Source organism: Acanthochromis polyacanthus, chromosome 10, assembly GCF_021347895.1.
Source record: "Acanthochromis polyacanthus isolate Apoly-LR-REF ecotype Palm Island chromosome 10, KAUST_Apoly_ChrSc, whole genome shotgun sequence".
Taxonomy (NCBI): Eukaryota; Metazoa; Chordata; class Actinopteri; family Pomacentridae; genus Acanthochromis; species Acanthochromis polyacanthus.
The window spans coordinates 22,546,434-22,565,522 of record NC_067122.1 but is presented as its reverse complement, the minus strand read 5'-3'; the positions used below and the strand labels follow the sequence as shown (position 1 = coordinate 22,565,522).

Below are 19,089 nucleotides of genomic sequence, written 5' to 3'. Positions count from 1 at the left end.
GTTTGCTCTGCTGAGCTTTCTAAAAAGCTTAAGACGAGAATGCAGGTTGTCCAGAACAATGTCATTAGTTATGCTGAGTAACAGATTAATATGGTCAGCAGTATAATTACAGCACAAGAACAACACTTAATCCTGCAGCTTTCTTACATGCATGCATGCTGGGCTCTCTGCTTAATGTTTAGTCCACGGACGCTGTGCTAAACTGAAGATAAAACCACTTCAGGGAGACCATGAGCTTTTAAAAACAGAAATACACAACAACTGGAAGTAAAGGAAGGATTTTAATACATCCAACTTTACAGTGTTCACAGGAAAATGTGCTGAAAGTGTGCATATCCTAAATATTAGGCATTAGAATTCAAATAGCAAAATGTTTTGATAGCACAATTGTAAAATGAGTGAGAATTTTCTTCCAGTGCAGCTTCTTAAAATGGATCAATGAGGTTTAAAATAATTAAATAGAATTCCTGCTTTTTATATTAGCTGCTTTGTCATTTGCTCTACACTTACCCTTGCAGAGTTTCCCTGCAGGAGAAAACTTATGCCAAGTTCAAACTGGTCATAATCTTCTTTCATTATGGCCAGTAGAGGGAACTAAAAAAGACAGTGCATCTTAAAACAGGGCGTAAGTTATGCAGCTCCATTAAAAGCCTTCAATGTGCTGATGACTCCTTTAATGATTCTGTCAGGCACTTTCTCCGCTGAAGCTAAGTAGCTGAAAATGACCCGTTGGAAAGGGAGCCATAAAGGCGGCCATGTTGTTGTCACTTCCTTCGGGACGTGCTCGACTCATTCAGGAAGCACCGACTCTGCGCTTGACCCCGAATATTTAATACGAAGCCCAGGAACACAGACAGCACAAAAACACGAATACACTCAGCGGATCAGTGTTCAGTGTTCGAGGAGCAAACAGACAAGAGGCTGAGACGTCTGCAGACGAGCTCGTTATTGCCCAGATGTCGAAATGTCTCCTCGTAGCAGACTTTGTTATTTTCAGCAGATTCCTCCCTGCTCCTCCTGCAGCGCTCGGCAGCAGGACGCAGCACATGAAGGTGTTAGCAATACGGAGGATGTCTGTCCGATGCTGTAAAGCTGCAGAGAGACGAGGGAAAAGCACTCGTTGCCGTTTTTTCCCCACTGCTGCACCTGTAATAGCAAGAATCATTATTATAACACATTTTAATGATGCAACAAAACCGAAATAACCACATGCTGGTCTTGTTATGGCAAAGTATTGAAGCATTTCATCGATGTATACCTGTAAATATCATATACAGAGATGTTTAGACAGAAATTCATTCCAAAAAAATCGAATTTGTTTTGTTTGCCACCACAGAAATAACCACAAGCCAGCGTTGCTTCGGAAAACAATGAAATTATTTATTTATTTATTCATAGAAATATCATATACACAGATGTTCAGACAGAAATCTGTTTAAAAAATGAAATTCCTGTTGTTTGTGTGTAAAGGTTTCTAGGATATTTTGATTTTGCTTCTCAGAAAGTCATTCACAAGCTAAAAACATCTCAACATTATGATGTTGCTCGTGTTTGGGGTCAGTTAGACCCCAGAGAAGCCAACCTCCCGGTTAGTTCTCACAAAAACAAAGAAATACTAATAAGCTTTTTGGGGATTTGGGAGTGCTGCATAAAAACTACAATTAGCACCAATTACAGTTTTGATGCACTGTATTTAATCATGTTTTACAGCTGAGACCAGCACTGGTTTGTAGCTACATAATATGTTTGCTTTTATTGTTTTAATTAGAAATGCACATGTACTATTTACGGATGTGTCTTTTCATCGACATAAAAGACAGCCAGATATAAATAGACATGTGATGGAATCTTGAAAAAAATGCAGAATGTCAGCTGTTTCTTTCGATCTATATTTACAAAGCAGGCGGTATGTATTGCGTTAAGCTCGTCCATGTGCAGCTCCCTCCCATGCCGCTTGCGACAGCTGATGTAGTTGTAATGGAGGACTTGTAACAACCATAGTCTGTCAGATTTCCCCTGGAAACACAAATGCACTTCTTGTCACTCTGTCAGGTTCTTAATGGGGTTTGTTAGCCCAGAAACATATCTGCTGTGAGGCACTGTCACTGAGCACCCAGCCTTGATGTTTTTGAAGTTAGCCGGGCCTTGTTTGTATCTTTATCCCGTTTATATATTCAGTGCTGTCATGCTTTTTTTTTTTTTAAATAAAAAAAAATGTTGGTGCTCTCCACAAGATGTCTCCCTCACTGATGCTCACTGCTCTGTCTGTGTGATGTTAATGGAGTTTCTGAGAAGCGTTTGTGACAAGGAGAGTGAAGGTCGCTTTGGAGACCAGCGCTCCAGTGTGGGACGGTCTGACTCTCAGCGATCTGCAGCTGCTTTTTTTGGACGCTGTAAGCTGCAAATCCTCCTCACCTGCCTCCTGTGGCGTTTTTACTTTCCACTTATGTGTGAAGGAAGAGGCTCAGCTCTTAGCACATTGCATTATTAAACGTCTTGTTTATCGCTCAGAAATTATTCTCAGCTCAGGAGAGAAAAAAAATCAAGGAAGATGCATATGGGATTCTGACGTTTATATTCAGGCTCCATCTAGTCCTGCAGAAGCTCGTGGTGACAGACAATGTTTTGCTAATTACCAATTAACCTCCCATGCCTGTCTTTGGACTGTGCACCCACAAAAACCCACACAGGCACAAGGAAAACATGTAAACTCCAATTAGAAAGATCACAACCGAGCCGAAGATTTAAACCCAGAACTTCGTAGCTGTGACTGCTAAGGGAATTTTTGACTCATTTCTGCTGTGTTTGCACAAAAACACCTACTTTTCTGCACTGCACATGTGGAGCAAAACAAAACATAATGTAACCCGCTGCAGTTGACGGAGCAGATTTGGGTTCCTTTGAACAATAACTCCTAACTGTACAGAAAAGGAGGGCAGGCAGCTGTAGTTTGTGTCCCTCTCTGAGCTCAAGCGATGTCCGATTCCAGGTAAACAGCACCATCTGTGAGGCCGTAATTATGCTGCCATTTTAGCAGCGCAGCCAGGAGGCAGCATGCAGGCAGGCCCAGGTGTTACTCTGTGCAGATCTATACTGTTAAAGCCCCGAACGTGCACAGCCAGGCACTGCACACGTGCAAACACAAAAATGACGGCAGACATCTTGGATCTAAGCTAACTTAGCAAGAGACGCGTTTCAAAATGTTTTCCTACAATGAGAAGTTTAAATGTCTACTGCAAATCTGTAAACCTTTTAGTGTCAAACATCTCATCACAGGAATATTCCCCAAAAAGACTGATGCATTACATAGATGCAGAAACTGAATCTGTGCGTTTTGGACAAACATTAGTGATTCAAATTAGAATTTTCTGTCCATTTTTGAGCATCTACCATCACAAGGGTTTATTTTTGGATGCAGCCTGTTTTCAAATCCTGCTATTGCATAAATCGTCAGTCTTTTAATCAATTAGCCGACTGATGGAAAATCAATCACCAAACCATTTTAATTAATCGAGCCAGTGAGTCATCCATTAAGCAGACGTGAAAATTTTGCAGTTTCCAGCAGATCAAATGTGAGAATTTGCTGCTTTTCTCTTTCATATTCTTGCAAATGCTTTAAATAGCTTTTCAAAGTCTGAATTTCTGGGCATGTTAAAGACTGCACAGTTAGTTGAGTAACCTGTAAATTAAGAGACATGAACACAAACATAGAATTCCTAAATGTGTGTATGGCGCACGCTCGTGACCTTGTTGTTTTATCCACCAAAATGTCAGAGGATGTTTCACTCTGAAGAAGGCACCATGTTAACCCTCATGTCGTCCTGCAGGTCAAACTGACCCGTTTTAAAGTTTGAAAATGTTGAAAAAAATATAAATGTCTTCACAGTGAAACTTCTGATGTCCGCATTTTCAACATTTTTGGGAAATTTTTGAACATTTTTTGGTGGAAAAAAAAGAAATGCTAAAAATGTTTCTTTAAGAGCATTCAGAAAAAAATCAAAAAAAAAAAATCAACCAAAATACAGCGAAATTCGCTGGATTTTGGTTGATTTTTTTTCTGAATGCTCTTAAAGAAAATATTAGAAGTTTTACTGATACATATGTAATCACTTCAGATATTTTTAGGATTTTTTTGGAAGATTTTAAAAACAAAATATTTACAAGACTTTTCTTGCCAAATTTGGGGGATTTTTTTTTTAAAAAATAAAACTTTCAAGGAATTATTGGAATTTTTTTTCCTGAAGGTTTTTGCAAATTTTCAGAATTTTGTGGAATTTTTTTGCTGAATTGTTGGAGTTTTTTTTTTTAGACAAGGAAACAATATTTTTTGGTGACCGAAAATGAGGACAACAGGAGGGTTAAGGGATCGTTGCTGTTCAAACCGTCACCGCAAGATTCTAGCTCATATAATTTTGCTGCGCTTTTCTAATTTTGCCACAGAGAAGTTTACAGTATTTTCCTCTACGGCGATTCTAGCTGGGATTTTTTCCTTGCTCCTTCATCGATATGGCAAAGGATGGTGCTAAAGGCGTATTGCAGGAGATGCTGCCTCAGCGGGTGATGCACACGAGGCCTGCAGGCAGCAGCTAACGATCCCAAAGGTGATAGAGATATCCGATCGACAGGCTGATAATGAGACAGAGAGGGAGCGAGTGTGAGAGGGGGGTTCAGTGGGAACTCTTGTAAAACAGAACAAGGATGCAGCTGTCCTCGCTTGACTTTTTGTTCCTAAAAAAAAAATTAAAAAATCAACATGGCAGAAGCTTGTGTATTTTTAGATGCCCTTTTTACGCAATATTTTGGTTGCGCACACCGCATGCAATGAATGATTAAGAGTTTTCCGGGTGAAAGTGGCAATTGCTTTGCAGAGTCACGCCAATACGTGACAATGGAGGAGGGGGGAGACAAAAAAAAAAGGCTGGGAAACATAGAAACACAGTGATAAGTAACGATGATGGCTGCTTGGAGTAAAAGCTCAAGGGCCTTGTTTCACGGACCGTATTTTTAAATTTGTTTTCCCACTCGCTGATTGCACTGCAATACACTGTAACCAAGCAGATCCGACTGCAGTGCTGTGTTTCACTGTGGCTGTGTGGGTGTGAGTCTTTTTTTAAAGCATGAGAAGCAGAGAAATGAGACAGGGAGAAGGAGAGGAGGAGGTACAGTTTACTGCCACATCTCTGAGCATGTGTAAAAGCAAACTGTACAGTATAAATACAGGTCTCTACCCCCACCTCACTAAGGCTAAATCTGGAAAATTCTCCTCAATCTCGGTTGTTCTGATTGTTCACTATGCAAAAGCGGGCGGTAAAAGAGGCAGGGAGGGAGCCCCAGCTGCAGAAATGTGCTGTGCAGTTTGCATTAGCGAGAGTATTGTCTCTGTAAAGCAGAAAGTGTCTTCATTCGTTCAAGTGGAAGCGGATATTTTTAGCGCGAGACAATAGTCAGCCAGCTGAGAAAGTTCCCCTCTGGTTATGGTCTCAAAATTAAGTGAGGATAGTTGAATATTAACCCCCGCAACCCCGACCATCATGGCCCCTAGTACAGGCTGTGGCCTTTCAGACCACTGCCGACCTTTTGGCTGCCCTTCTCACTATGCAGAGTCCATACAACGCGCTGTGACGGATCATGTTCAGATGATGAGCGTGAGACGATATGCTGTTGGTGCCTGATGATGGTGCCCAGCTGAGATGGAAAAAAAACAGATTCCTGCTCACCTGAGAGATGTAGCTGATGGATTTGACAACTTGTTTTTTGACCTATTAATATTAGAACATCGTTGATCCTCTGTGTAACATTAAAGTTCCACATTAACTGTATCCCCCTCTGTCCTGCAGGACTACACCTTGACAATGTACTTCCAACAAGCGTGGCGGGACAAGCGTCTGTCCTACTCTGAGATCTCCTATAACCTGACTCTGGATAACCGAGTGGCCGACCAGCTGTGGGTCCCCGACACCTACTTCCTCAACGACAAGAAGTCCTTCGTTCATGGTGTCACGGTGAAGAACAGAATGATCCGTCTGCACCCTGACGGGACGGTGCTTTATGGACTCAGGTAAGCCTTTTACAGCTGCCCTTCCTGTCACAACGTAATCAGAGGATTGATCATGACGCATAATGGAGTAGTATGATTGTATCAGGTGCACTGTATCTGACTGAGCCTTTGTAATGAGTTAAAACTGTGGCGGCTCTTAATTTTGTGTCTTTAAGCGATTGTTCTAATTGGTAATGGGGAAACAGTACTCAACAAATGAACTTCTCAGGTAGTACTGGGAACAGAGCAACATGTTACCAAGAAACATGAGTGGTCAGATGACGGTGAACCTTAGAGGTTAGTCAAACTTTCTGAAAGAGAGAATGAAAGCAAAACTTCTGTTTCAACTTCTGTTTGCAGCGCAGAAGTTACACTTTCATGTGCATTGAGAGATTGTTATGGAGACATCCGTGTGTTTGCATTGCGTTTAAAAAGAAGATGACGCTGCTTTGTTTGTTTCGCACCTTCAAGCAACAAAGCAGTTCAAAGTTTTTGACGCAAGAAAGACATTTAGACAAATTATGGAAGGTACACGGAGTGAAACAGATGATGAGACAGAAGACAGGGGACTAAAAATAGGATTTTTGCAGGCAGTAAGAGGTTTTTGAGAAAAAATAATGAACATTTATCAGTTATTTTTATTCTGAAGTACTATTAAAGACCTGATAATAATGAGGGAGATGAACTGATTTTGAAAGACATTGTCAAACTTGTTGGAGAGGCAGGTGACCTGTGAGTGTGAGGAGTCATGAAGAAGATTTTCTTGATGATAAAATGCTCAGAACTAGTTGTTCAGGTAATCTGACTGCACTGTTGACTTGTTTACAACCGCTGTGTTTGCCTGACTTCTCTTCTTGTCACCAAAATGATGCTGCTGTGTTTCTAGACATCAGCTGTCATCAAAACTATGGTCAAAACTATGAAAATACAGTCCAGGTTTGTAAACAGGCAGAATTGTACTAACTGGCTGTGCATAGAAGGAGCTATAGGGCTTAATATTGTAGCATTTTATATCCCTTGATGATCAACAATGTCAATAATTGATTGGCCATGATCAATAATGAAGCAGGGTGGTACAAACAGTCAAACCGAGTGTGATTGCGTACAGTGGTTCAGCCCATCTGCACGACGTCTCTTTGTGGTGCTGGACTGTGATGCCTCTGAGGATGCTGGCATCCATAATTGATAGCTCATAATCAATAATGTAGCAGTTCAATACAAACACTGGAACTGTATTTGCACTGATGCATTTGACTACACAGGCTAAACCCGACCCGTCCATCACTGCGCTGCTGCCTCCTCTGATCTGTCACCCCCTTTTCATGACTCTGTGTGTGTGTGTGTGAGATTAGTGTGTGTGTTTAAACGCTGAGGTTATTGTTGCTAATTCAAGATGTTGCAGTGTTCAGTCATTCTCTCTCTGGACCGAGATGCCCTTCTTGCGCAAAGACTGCTTAAAAAATTTAAGTATCTGCACTGCACCAGATTATTCATCGCTACATTTTGTTTCAACGGCCGAGAAAATGTAATTTATAACACTCTCACTCAATTATATAAGCCTAACACATATTTTTGCACAACAGCCAAAAAGCAATGGAGGCTCGTGGAGTTGTAAAAAGTGTTGTAAAATTTGAGGGGTGCGTGCAGCAGAGAGTTGTGGTTGTTACCTCAGATACGCTGTCCTTGTCAGTGCCGGTGCCTCCCGGCTCCTCCATTATTTGGTTCGTGGGTTTGGTCCAGGTTTTATTTGATGCTAGCAAGTCCAGACACAAGCTGCTGTCAGAGTCAGCCCGGCCAGATGCCTGTGCGCTCTGAGCACACTGACACATACCTGTAGAGACGGGCCGGCTGGTTGCAGCAGCAGGGCTTCAGTGGATGTGGAGGAGATGGCTGACTGAGAGGAGACGGAGAGTCTTCAGGATGGATGTGAGCACACACCCTGTCAGAGCGTCTTAGTTTACGTCTGGCTCCTTCTCTGCTCAGCTGTGAATTCATCATGAGCAAAAAGTAGAAGGAAATTAAGCACAAATTAAGCCGCGGAGTTGTGTTACATAATTTAATTATTTCAAATAGTTATTACTGATGCGTTAACATGTACACTTTATTGGAGTATTTGCTCAAGATCCTGCTATTTTTAACTACGTTACACAATGCAGTTTGATCAATAACAACGCCTCTTGTTTTCTAAACTTACTGTAGGTAAGAAAAGATTTTTAAAAAAGTAATTTGTAAAATAACTCATTTAACTGCCTAAATGTAACGAAGAAAAAATGTCATATTTACCTATGAGCTATAGTGAAGTAGAAAGTACAAATTAACGTCAAATATAAACACATCAAATACTTCAAAAGTGTCCTAACATCAGTACATGTAGTGAGTTACTCTTTACTATGGTAGTTTAATCTATAATAATGCAGCATTTTTAAAATAAATTGCTGTCATGTTTTGCATGTAAAACCTGAATTTTTAAAGTAACTCCAGATGTCAAATAAATGTAGTGGAGTAAATATTGCAGTATTTCCTTTGTGACATCATTCACAAATTTTAACTATTCAAGATCTCATAATTGAAATAAAGTACAACACTTGAGTATTGTCTGGAGTTGTCACATCACACGTTTGAAGCATTAAAATATCTCAACTTAAGCCTCCTGTTGTCTTCATTTACAGGCACCAAAAAATATTGTTTATTGTTTGAAAAAAAAGTCCAAAAATTCTGCAAAAAAAATTCTTCAAATTTCTGAAAATTTGCAAATACTTCAGGAAGAAAATTACAATAATTCCTGAAAAGTTTCTCTGATAAAATTTCTTTTAAGAAGTCCTCTAAATTTGGCAAAAAAATTCTTGTAAATATTTTTTTAAAATTTGTCAAAATCTTCCCAAAAAAACTCCTATGTATCTATCTGTCTCTCTGTCTGTCTGTCTGTCTGTCTATCTATGTATCTATCTGTCTTTCTGTCCGTCTGTCTGTCTGTCTGTCTGTCTGTCTGTCTGTCTATCTATCGTCTGTCTGTCTCTCTGTCTCTCTGTCTGTCTGTCTGTCTCTCTGTCTGTCTCTGTCTTTCTGTCTGTCTGTCTGTCTGTCTGTCTGTCTGTCTGTCTGTCTATCTATCTATGTATCTATCTGTCTTTCTGTCTGTCTGTCTGTCTGTCTGTCTCTCTGTCTCTCTGTCTCTCTGTCTCTCTCTCTGTCTGTCTATCTGTCTGTCTGTCTGTCTGTCTATCTATCGTCTGTCTGTCTCTCTGTCTCTCTGTCTGTCTATCCATCTCCTGTATCCATCTACTGAGTCCATCTATCTATAAAACTTAGAATATTTTCTTTAAGAACATTCACAAAAAAAGCCACCAAAATCCAGCAAATTGCGTTGGATTTTTTTACGATTTTTTTTTTAATTTCTTTGTTTCCACTAAAAAATGTTGAAAAATTTCCCAAAAATGTTGAATATGTGAACATCAGAGTTTCACTGTGAAAAAAAAAAAATTCCCTCACATTTTCAAACTTTAAAACGGGTCAATTTGACCCACAGGACAACACAAGGGCTAAAATAGTCACTTTTGCACTTTTATGTCTAAATAAATGGATTTGTAAAGAAAAAAAATATCAAAATTAGCTTGCTCCTCGGGTGGATTTAGACAGCTTGTGCAATATCTTGAGTGGCTCTGGAGAAATGACTGTACTTAAAGCTGAACGGATCCGTGACGTCACCCATAAGTTTCCTAAGCGGCAGTTTTGAAGCTCACTGTGGTGTCTCCAGCTGTTGCCACCTCGGCAGTGGTCGTCCAGATTTCTGACTAATCCAAAAATGAACAAAGGGATGAAGCGTAACATATAACTCCACCTAATACACAGTCATCATGAGCTGAAAATGAGCTGAAGAGACCAAAGCTTGTTCTTGTACCAGAGTGTAAACTTTTTTATTTCTGCTGTAAAGCTGGACATTTTAAAACATAGTGCTCTGTGGCGACTAACTCATTTTTGGAGTCAGTCTCAAGTGGCCATTTGAGGAACTGCAGTTTTTGGTATTTCTGCATAGACTTCATTTTTCAGCCCTGGAGGTTGCAGCTCTTTGCGACCTTTGCAAAGTCTGAGCAACCTCGATGAGACTTCACATTTTTACAAACCAAAAGCTCTCAGCTTGGAAAAAAAAAGGCATTTACAAACTTAAAGATGCTGATGAGTTGCATTGTGGGAAATGTAGTGACTCAATATATAATTGCAGGACTTTTTGTATCATAGTTGACATTTTTGCTGTCGAGCGTAAAATCAACGTGGTCGCTTATAACCAAACATATGGCATTTTTACAGAAAGATTCTTCTAAATATTATATATACAACTGAGTAAAATTGAAACTGAAAGTTATTTATAAAGATATTGTAGTAAACCTGTTGACATGCGATAAATCCACACTTGATTCACACACTACTTTATATTAAATAACTAAGAAAGCCTTGGAGTCTTTACAGTCTTTTCTTCAGGGAATGAAACAGGAGGAAATGACATCATGTGGAGCAGGTCATGTGATCTGGAATTAACACACTTCCTTGAGAGGTTTTTGTAACGGGGAACATAGCTGAAAGTGATTTCTCGGACACAGATACAATTTGTTATTTTCCATATAAAATTTGATATATTGCCAAAAAAAGAAAAATCTGTCATGATTATTTCAACTTAATAAAAAGAACAATCACAATATTTTTAATTACCTCATTTTATTATTGTTCAGCTAATTAGAAGGTGGTTGTTATTAAATTTGGACATTATTTAGTTGACATTTTAGCGATATCCAGTCATTTTTATTCATAAGTGATTGTTTCCATAATAAATAATTCTGAAATTTGTAAAGAAATTATCCTAATTAACAGAAAAAAAAACAGTTATTGTTTTTACTTTTAATAAAAATGGATGCAAGATAATCCCATGGACTTCAAAGTCTCTCAGTTATTTATAGTCCCTAGTCAGGATATCTCAGCTTCTGTTGCTGCAATTGTGATGATTCTTTTTAAAATCTGTATCTTCTGATCTGTCCAATTTTCAGTAGGTGTAATATGAAATCACTGCTTTTAATGCCAGACAAGAAGTGGAACTGCTCTGCAGCGTATTTAGCTATGAGCTAAATTTTTAGAATTGAACTGACAAATTAATTAAATCCAAATGGATTATACAGTTACTAATATATTCTCATTAGTTCCAACTATGCACAAAGTAAACACTTTGCAAAAACTCAACCAATCACTCTCAACAATAAGCAATTATACAGCAACACATGTTTAAAATAAACCCATCTGCACCGTTTCGTCACTGTTTTCCTTTGTTTAAACTTCTGTTAAATATGTCATGCTACGCAATATCATGTTGTCTTGCTAAATCCTTGCATAATGAGCGGCAAAAGTAAACACATTACTGGCCTCAGAGGTGAACGTGGATTTGTGCTGAACTAACTGAAATTAGCTAACACTGTACCTGGGGAACTCCACTAGATTAGCCTGTTGTTTGGTTTGCAGGAGGCATTAGATGCTTGTGTGTGTGTGTGCGAGATCTGTGTCTGCGGGTGGGCGTGCGAGAGTGGGTGAGTGTTATTTTGGGGTGCATGAAGAGGAGGAAGGGTGAGGGTGTTGTTTACTCCTTATTCTCTGGATATATAGTGCATCCCAATCCTGCCAAATCCTGGTCTTCAATTACCAGGAGGAGCAGAAAATTACAACAGTGCTCCCAACTGTCACTTTAGAGCTCGGTTCGACTCTCGGGGAGAAGCAGTCTGATCTAATTACCCAGCCTCTGAAAAGGCTCAGCCAATAACACAGATACCGCCCAGGCTGCGAGAAAAGAGGAAAAAAAAGAAGGCAAGAAAACACACAGACATGCACACACAGCAGCAAAACACAAACTCCACTTAGCTTCTCATTTTATGCAGGAAAAAAACAATCTGAGTCCTGATGCATGTCGCTCCGAATTCACCAAGAGAGAGACGGAGAAAAGAGGCAGTGCCAAAGAGAAAGAAAGAGACGTGAAGGTCAGACTTCATTCAAAATGGTGAAATTATTAAGATTCTCCCTCCCTCCCTTCACCCTCCATCCCCTCTCTCTGTGAATATTGTAACTCCTTTTGTGAGAGGACACATCCTTCTGCTATGGAGGCTGACGTCGTCTTTTGTCAGGGCGAGGAGTGTTCCACTGCTCAGAAGATGAGCTGCCATAGCCAGGAGGAGAAAGCCGCCGTCCTCTTCTATCAATACCGGCTGTGGGATCACCTTCAAAGATATTGATATCCCTCTGAAGTTACTGATCAGCCAGGATAGTTTGTATGCTGCATGTGTTTGGATGTGCCTTTATTTTGAAATGAAGAAGCCTCTCTTTTGATTGGCCAGGCTTTGGCACACATAGAAGCCTTTCTTGTTGTGACTGCAGACATTTTATTTTCAAATCTGGCAACAATGCCTGAGCAGGGAGAGAGGATCTTCCTTCAGCTCGACATGGGCTCTCTATCCAAAATGGAGGAAGCTTCTCCATCTTAATTTAACTTCTGAAATCATAATGTCATTACGGTGGCTGTGTAATAAAATGTCAGTTTAATTAAAGGCTGCACAGGTTTGCAATGTGTGAAAAAAGAAAAAAAAATCTCTCCCCCTCTGTGTTCAGGCTCTGCTGTGATGCTCCCTCGAAATGAGATTCTGTCTGGGAATTCGTGGTGGTTGTGTTATGTCCGTAAACAAGGTCATTTGGAATAAAGGTGCATAGCCTGCCTTAGGGGGGCCCACACTCACAGAGGGAGAGAGAGAGCTGAACTGTGCGGGAACATGCACACACAAAAAAAACAACCTTTTTTAGAACTCCGTGTCCTATTAGCTCCGACGCAGAGCAAATGTAGCGTGTTTGAATCGGCGTGATCTGCTAGAGCGTGGCCTCTCCGCCGGCAGGTTGGGATGAGAGAGAGGGACCGACCCTGATGTTGATGAAGAGCAAACAAGCCTGTGCTTCATGATCACTGCTGCTGCTGCTGCTGCTGCTGCTGCTGCTGCTGCTGCAGAGGTCCACGGCAGACTCTCGCTGCAGTGGAGATGACGAAGAGGAGGAGGAGGAGGAGGAGGAGAGGCAGAGACGGGGAGGGAATCCTGCAGAGAAAACCCTCATCCTTTTCTCCTCCTCGCTCATTATTAGCCTTTTATTAATTGTTAGCATTGGGTGCCGGACATGCTAGCCCGGCCGGGGGATGCAGATGCAGCTCTTGATCTGTGAGTCTCAGATGAAAAAGCTTTGAGACTTCTGCTGATGATGATGTAGGTGGGCTATAAATAGGCTGTTATTTTTACCCCTGCCATTTTGGCCTCATTTCTGCTTTTCCCCTGTGCTCCCTCTGTGCCACCAGGATGATTTAGTGGTGGCGATGGTAATGATGGTGACTGATGAGTGATGCCTGGTGAGCGCAACATCCCAGTAAGTTGTGACCATAAAAGGGGTAAACTAGGACAGAAATGAGTCTCCTGTGTTAATCCCCCAGTGCACCATGGCCCTGCTAACTGGCTCTTACATAAGAGAGCAAGAAAAAGGAGGTAGAGAGAGAGACGGAGTGCGAGAGAAAGGCTGCGAGTCTCTGCATCTCGAAAAAATGAAATCCCAAACTTGCCAGGCGAGGCCCAGGAGGGGCCGCACGTCTTATGTAGGAAGATTTCAGATCAACTTTTGCTCTTAATTATTTAGAACAAAGCACTCTTCGAGATTGTAGATATGATGAAGTTAACAGAGGGAGGATATTGTGATTTCGTTTTTACTGCCACAGTGTCCCTCTGGTCTGTGGGACAACGGTTTGTTCTTATTTGCTAAGCAGGGAAGAGAAATGTTTCTAAAAAGGGGGAAACTCAAAGAAAAAAAACTGCCTTGGCTTGAAAATGGGCACAACACATTCCCATAGAAATTTATTTATGAGCCTTGAATTAATTAGTGTTTTTGCTGTATATATATTTCAAAAAACCTCTTGGACTCTATTACAACACAACCATCAGACAATAGAAACTCCTCCACTGTCTCAGATTCTTTAGACCTTCCTTTTAATATCTATGGATGTAATATTGATATTTATATATATGATATGATGATGTTAATTATTCAGTGTCAAAAATACACTCGTGCTCGACTGTTTTATTATTTATTTGATGAAAACAGATTCAAATAGATTTTTGGAAAACTGGCTATACAGTAGATAGATAGATATTTGTCAGTCCTGCATTCATAAAACACTGTGGTAAAATATTTGATCCGTATTGCCCTTTTTGCCAAGGTGTTTTTTTTGGTTGTATTTATGTGTTAAAACAAATGAAAAAAAATGTTCTGCATACAAGACAGAATAATACCATGTATAGATAAACAAGCAAACAAATAAATAAATATTATTTCATGGTATTTTATTCATATTGTATTATTTATAATCATCTAAAATAAATTTTTATGGTATTAATACAGTAACATTATGTCATTCTTTAATGTAAATTTTTAGCTGTTAGCTTTGATAATTTAACACAAGTGTAATGGTGTCTGCTGGTTGGCCAAGTGTTTGTGCTCAGAGGCTGTTTTCATTGTTGTGTATGAATGAATGGACCACAAAAGCAATAAATTGACAAAGTGACAGTAACCAGCTCTGACAAGGGAAACCCGCGGTTACGCCAAATGCTTCAACCTATACTGGGAATTCTCCCACAGGCTGCTATTATTATTAATGGTTGCATGATGCTATCATGTTTTATATCAATCAGTGTGTGTGTGTGTGTGTGTGTGTGTGTGTGTGTGTGTGTGTGTGTGTGTGTGTGTGTGTCTGTGTCTGTGTCTGTGTCTGTGTCTGTGTCTGTGTCTGTGTCTGTGTCTGTGTCTGTGTGTGTGTGTGTGTGTGTGTGTGTGTGTGTTGGGGGGTGGGGTTTGTCTTACAAGTCGAGGATCCGACATTTAGTCCTGTAGTTAAACTGCGTGTCCACTTGCTCTCAGACGGCCTCGGGGGTTTGGCTCAGCCGGGTGCCAGCCCGTCTCAGCCCTGGCCAACTTGTCATGTGTAACAGGAAGTGCGTCGCTCTGAGTGAACCTGTCTGACGCGACTGGCCCACACTCACTGCTCTTTATTACAGGGTTGCGTGACCAGATGTTGAACCCTGCTCGCTTTTATCTCTTCATGGGATAAAAATAAAAGGAGCACAGTATCCCGGTTCCATAGCACACGCTGTACTAGCTGTTTGCAGTAATTTTAATAGTATGCTGCTCCTGTGATTAGTATTCAAGAGATAAATGCACTTAACCACTTTGTAAATGATGCAATGCAGGCACTGCGTGTTTATGCAGTGTTTTCTCCAGATATTTATTTACCGGTATGTCTTTCCTTATGGAGGTAGATATTTATCTAATATCTAATGAGCAAGTCCATTTTTGTTTTGGGGAGCCGAATAAATCAGCAGCACACTTACAAGAAATGAAGATCTTGCATGATCCATGTACTTTTGTGTGCTTTGCTGTGCATAACTTTTCAAGTGGAAACACACAACTTGCTTATGATTAGCTTGCAGTTTGGACTTAAGACAAAGCACAAGTGTTCACAAGCTATGTGTGCTGCCAACCTGAACTCAAACAGTGCCACAGTTCAGGTCTTAGAGGATCTGTAGATGCTTGTTGACATCTGGAGTTCTCTTCGGTAAACAAGCTGCTACATGTGAGAACCCTGTGTGCTTATGGCAATAAAAGCAACCCAACATTTATACAGACAATAAAACTGATCTAACTGCAAAACGACACTAAGGATACAACGGTGAATTACCAAAATCCCGCCATGTATAAGAGCCTCAAAATGTAAAACAGAAAGAACAAGTAAAGCACTCAGAGAGCGCAGCACTCCGCCAAGGCCGTTCATTCCTCCGTATGGCATTGTCAGAAATTTTTTTCACAAACTAACATCGAAGTCACTGATTGATTTGTTGCTCCATTTTTTTTAATCTGCTTGAAACAAACGGCATGTGTAGTAAAGTGATTTTGATGTTTTCTAGTGATTTTAAGCTTAGATTTGCTTTAATTTTCCGATGACATGGCGTATCACAGATGATTAGGTCAAGGGCCTTTGGAAAGTTAATAAAAGTCTTAAAAAATCTCACAGTTCTGTCTTTTTTATGAATTCCTGGCTCTGACAAATGGTGTCATTTTGGCGACTTTAAAAAAAAAAAGATAAACTGCCTTTCTGAACCAACTGTCAGGTTTTGGGATTCGGAAAGCTGATCTTGATGCACCAACCTGATGGCATTTTCCATTCGAACTTCTTATTTTTGGACGAATGCTCCTTAGTTGAACAGGTTCCTGCTGGGATGTGTACATCGTACTCTGCGCTGAAGGTCAAATGAAATGAGCCGGGCTGCTCATAGCCGCTCTGTGATGAATCCTATATTTTATCATCCCACTCTGTGTGTCTAGGATCACCACAACTGCTGCCTGCATGATGGACCTGCGCCGCTACCCTCTGGATGAGCAAAACTGCACCCTGGAGATTGAAAGCTGTAAGTACCGTTGTCCCTGACAACCAGCTCCCACACCCACACGCAGACGCACACTCGAACGTATCCCACGTACACATGCAGCTCTGAGATCCTGTTTGAAAACAGTCTGCCGGCCCAGTGGCACCAAGGTAGAGGGAAGCTTGATAAGACTGGATGTAAAATGCTGAGGAAGGCTGATGAGATATCAAGAGATGCGCATCGAGAAGAGGAACATCACTAATGGCTCAGTGACTGATAACATCCAGCCTAATTAATTCAACTCCAACTGCAGTGGCTTCCCAAGGCGTGGAGGAGCCTGATTAAGTCCAGTGTTTCAGGGGTGTGCTGATAGTGGATGTTGTGTGCCGCTTTCTCCCGAAACTGCCTCCATGTTTGCACAGTACAAAGAGCTCATTTCACATGGAGTTTGTAATTGTACGTGATCCAGTGCTCTCGAGTCGAGGGAGCGAGGGAGGGTGGAAGAACATGAGAGAGAAAGACGACGTCCTCTGCGTGTTTTATCTGGGTCCCCGGAGAAAAGGATTATGGGGCTGGGATGTGGTGTAGGGCTCAGTCTTTCCGGGTTTGATCACACCATTGCCAGCAGTGTTAAGCAGCACAAAAACAGCTCGGGTCAGAACCGCCCCTCGCTGCTCCTCTCCCATTATGCTCGCCATCTCTCTCCCCATCACTCTCTCTTTCCGTTTCTCATCTCCTTTCTTTGCACAGTCTCATCCTCTTCTTTTTTTTCCTCCCAGCCTTTTTATCTCTCTCTCCATCACTCATATGCTCTTTTTTTTTCTCCTCCTCTCTCAAGCAGCCCAATACAAAATGCACACACAGTCTCTCACACAGCTCCAGTTTTGATCACCCGGCAGTATCTGCTCTCATATGGATTAACTGGCAACGGTTTTAACGCTGGAATCGCTTCATGCCAGAGCATGCTATTTTATTCAGACTAATGAGCCCAGAGAACTCTCACTTCCCTTGATAAACTTGATGCATTTTTAACAGACACACGTCTTAAAACCCCAGAACCCCCGATACATCAGCGGCTCGCCACTGCAGCTCAGGCCACTGGTCTCACATGCCGGGCTGCACTTAGCAATAATTGATTTCCACCCCTCTAATGCCAAAGATCTATTACACAAATGCAAACACACGCCGACATATGTATGCATATCCTGCTGCATCGTTTCTGTTCGTGCCTTCTTCTGGGACTGACATGACGGCCCAGGATGAGTGCAGTGATGTAACACGCTGACGTCTTTCCAAAAACCCACACAGACGATGATCCGGAAGTAATGGAGCTACAAACTGACCGACTGGTTATGTGCAGACCAGGAACTTTTCCCTTACAGTCCTGACTGATCAAAACTAGACTGAGCTGCACACACACTGGAGAACCTTCCATATCTGCTCCTGCACAGATTCAACCTCGACCCCTTTATGTTCTACAGCTGCATTTAGCTTCACTGTTTTTTTTTGTTGTTGTTGTTGTTGTTGCAACAATTTAAAAAGTGACTCGTCAACCAAAAACAAATGATGCTACTTGCAAAAAAAAAAAAAATAGCCAAATGAAAAGCATTTATTCTGTAGGGGCTGGTTCTTTACATCTTTATGTGGTTCTTTAAAGCACTAAAGGTTCCTCATTTCTGTTGGAGGTATTTGGTTTGGTGGCAGGTAAAACCATTAAATTAAAACTGCAGCTAAGTATTATTTTTGTCACGGATTAATAATTTGCTCAGTGAAACATCAGAAAACAGCCACAAAATGCTCATCACAGTTTCCAAAATCCCAAGTTGGCATCTTGTAATATGTGTTTCCAAAATATTAGCTATATTCCAAACAGGGGGATCCAAAATGTGAAAAACAAAACAAATGCTAGCTTAAAAATGAATAAAATGATTATGAAGTCCCTTTGTAAAAATAGAAGACGGTGGGTGCACAAATGAACTATTTTGAAAATGGCCCCTTTGAGGACCCATTTTAGCTAAATTGCTCTTATTTATTTGTTTTAGGGTTGTTTTGGGATTTGGCATTTGTTTTATTGTAAAGCAACTTTGTTTTCGAAAGGTGCAATACAGATAAAGTTATTATTGTTTATGGTGCCTAAAGGAACCATTTTTTGGTGGGTTTTTTTAGGCAACTTTGGGGGCTCTTTAAAGGTTATTTGTGCAACTAAATATAGTTCTTCTATGGAATCACTGCAACGAACCGGTTCCAGTTGGCACCCACATTTTTCCAAGTGCAGAAAAAACAAGTTCATTCTTCTGTGTCAAAGAGCTCTTTGCGAACATTGCACTGGTTCCTTCATTACCATGAACACACACTGGTGTTTATTTTGAGTCACTGCCACAACCTCCGTCTTGCTGCTGCTGCTTTGGAGACTCACTAGAGCACCAAATGTCTAATAATCCCTATTTGAAACCTCAACAAATTCAGAATTTATTCCTGCTTTAGCTATGTTGGCCATGAGCTCCAAGGCGCAGCTTTTTAGGAGTTTATTTACATGATCATAAAACTACATATTTGTGCCTCATTACCTTTAACTTCAGA

At 40.8% G+C, this 19,089-nt stretch overlaps 1 protein-coding gene and 1 long non-coding RNA gene across 3 annotated transcripts in view; one reads left to right on the top strand and one right to left on the bottom strand.

The window, feature by feature from the left end:
- Positions 1-19,089, top strand: part of gabrb2a (gamma-aminobutyric acid type A receptor subunit beta2a) — a 34,769-nt gene that overhangs the window by 6,492 nt on the left and 9,188 nt on the right. For both annotated transcript variants that reach the window (XM_022216391.2, XM_022216390.2), the window contains exons 4-5: positions 5,838-6,058; positions 16,469-16,551. In XM_022216391.2, the coding sequence (XP_022072083.1) occupies positions 5,838-6,058; positions 16,469-16,551 (304 nt within the window). The remainder of the gene's footprint in view (positions 1-5,837; positions 6,059-16,468; positions 16,552-19,089) is intronic.
- Positions 263-10,643, bottom strand: LOC127535905 (uncharacterized). The gene is made up of 2 exons (XR_007944786.1): positions 7,705-10,643; positions 263-1,146 (listed from the first exon to the last, which is right to left on the bottom strand). It is a non-coding gene; the product is annotated as an uncharacterized LOC127535905 (long non-coding RNA).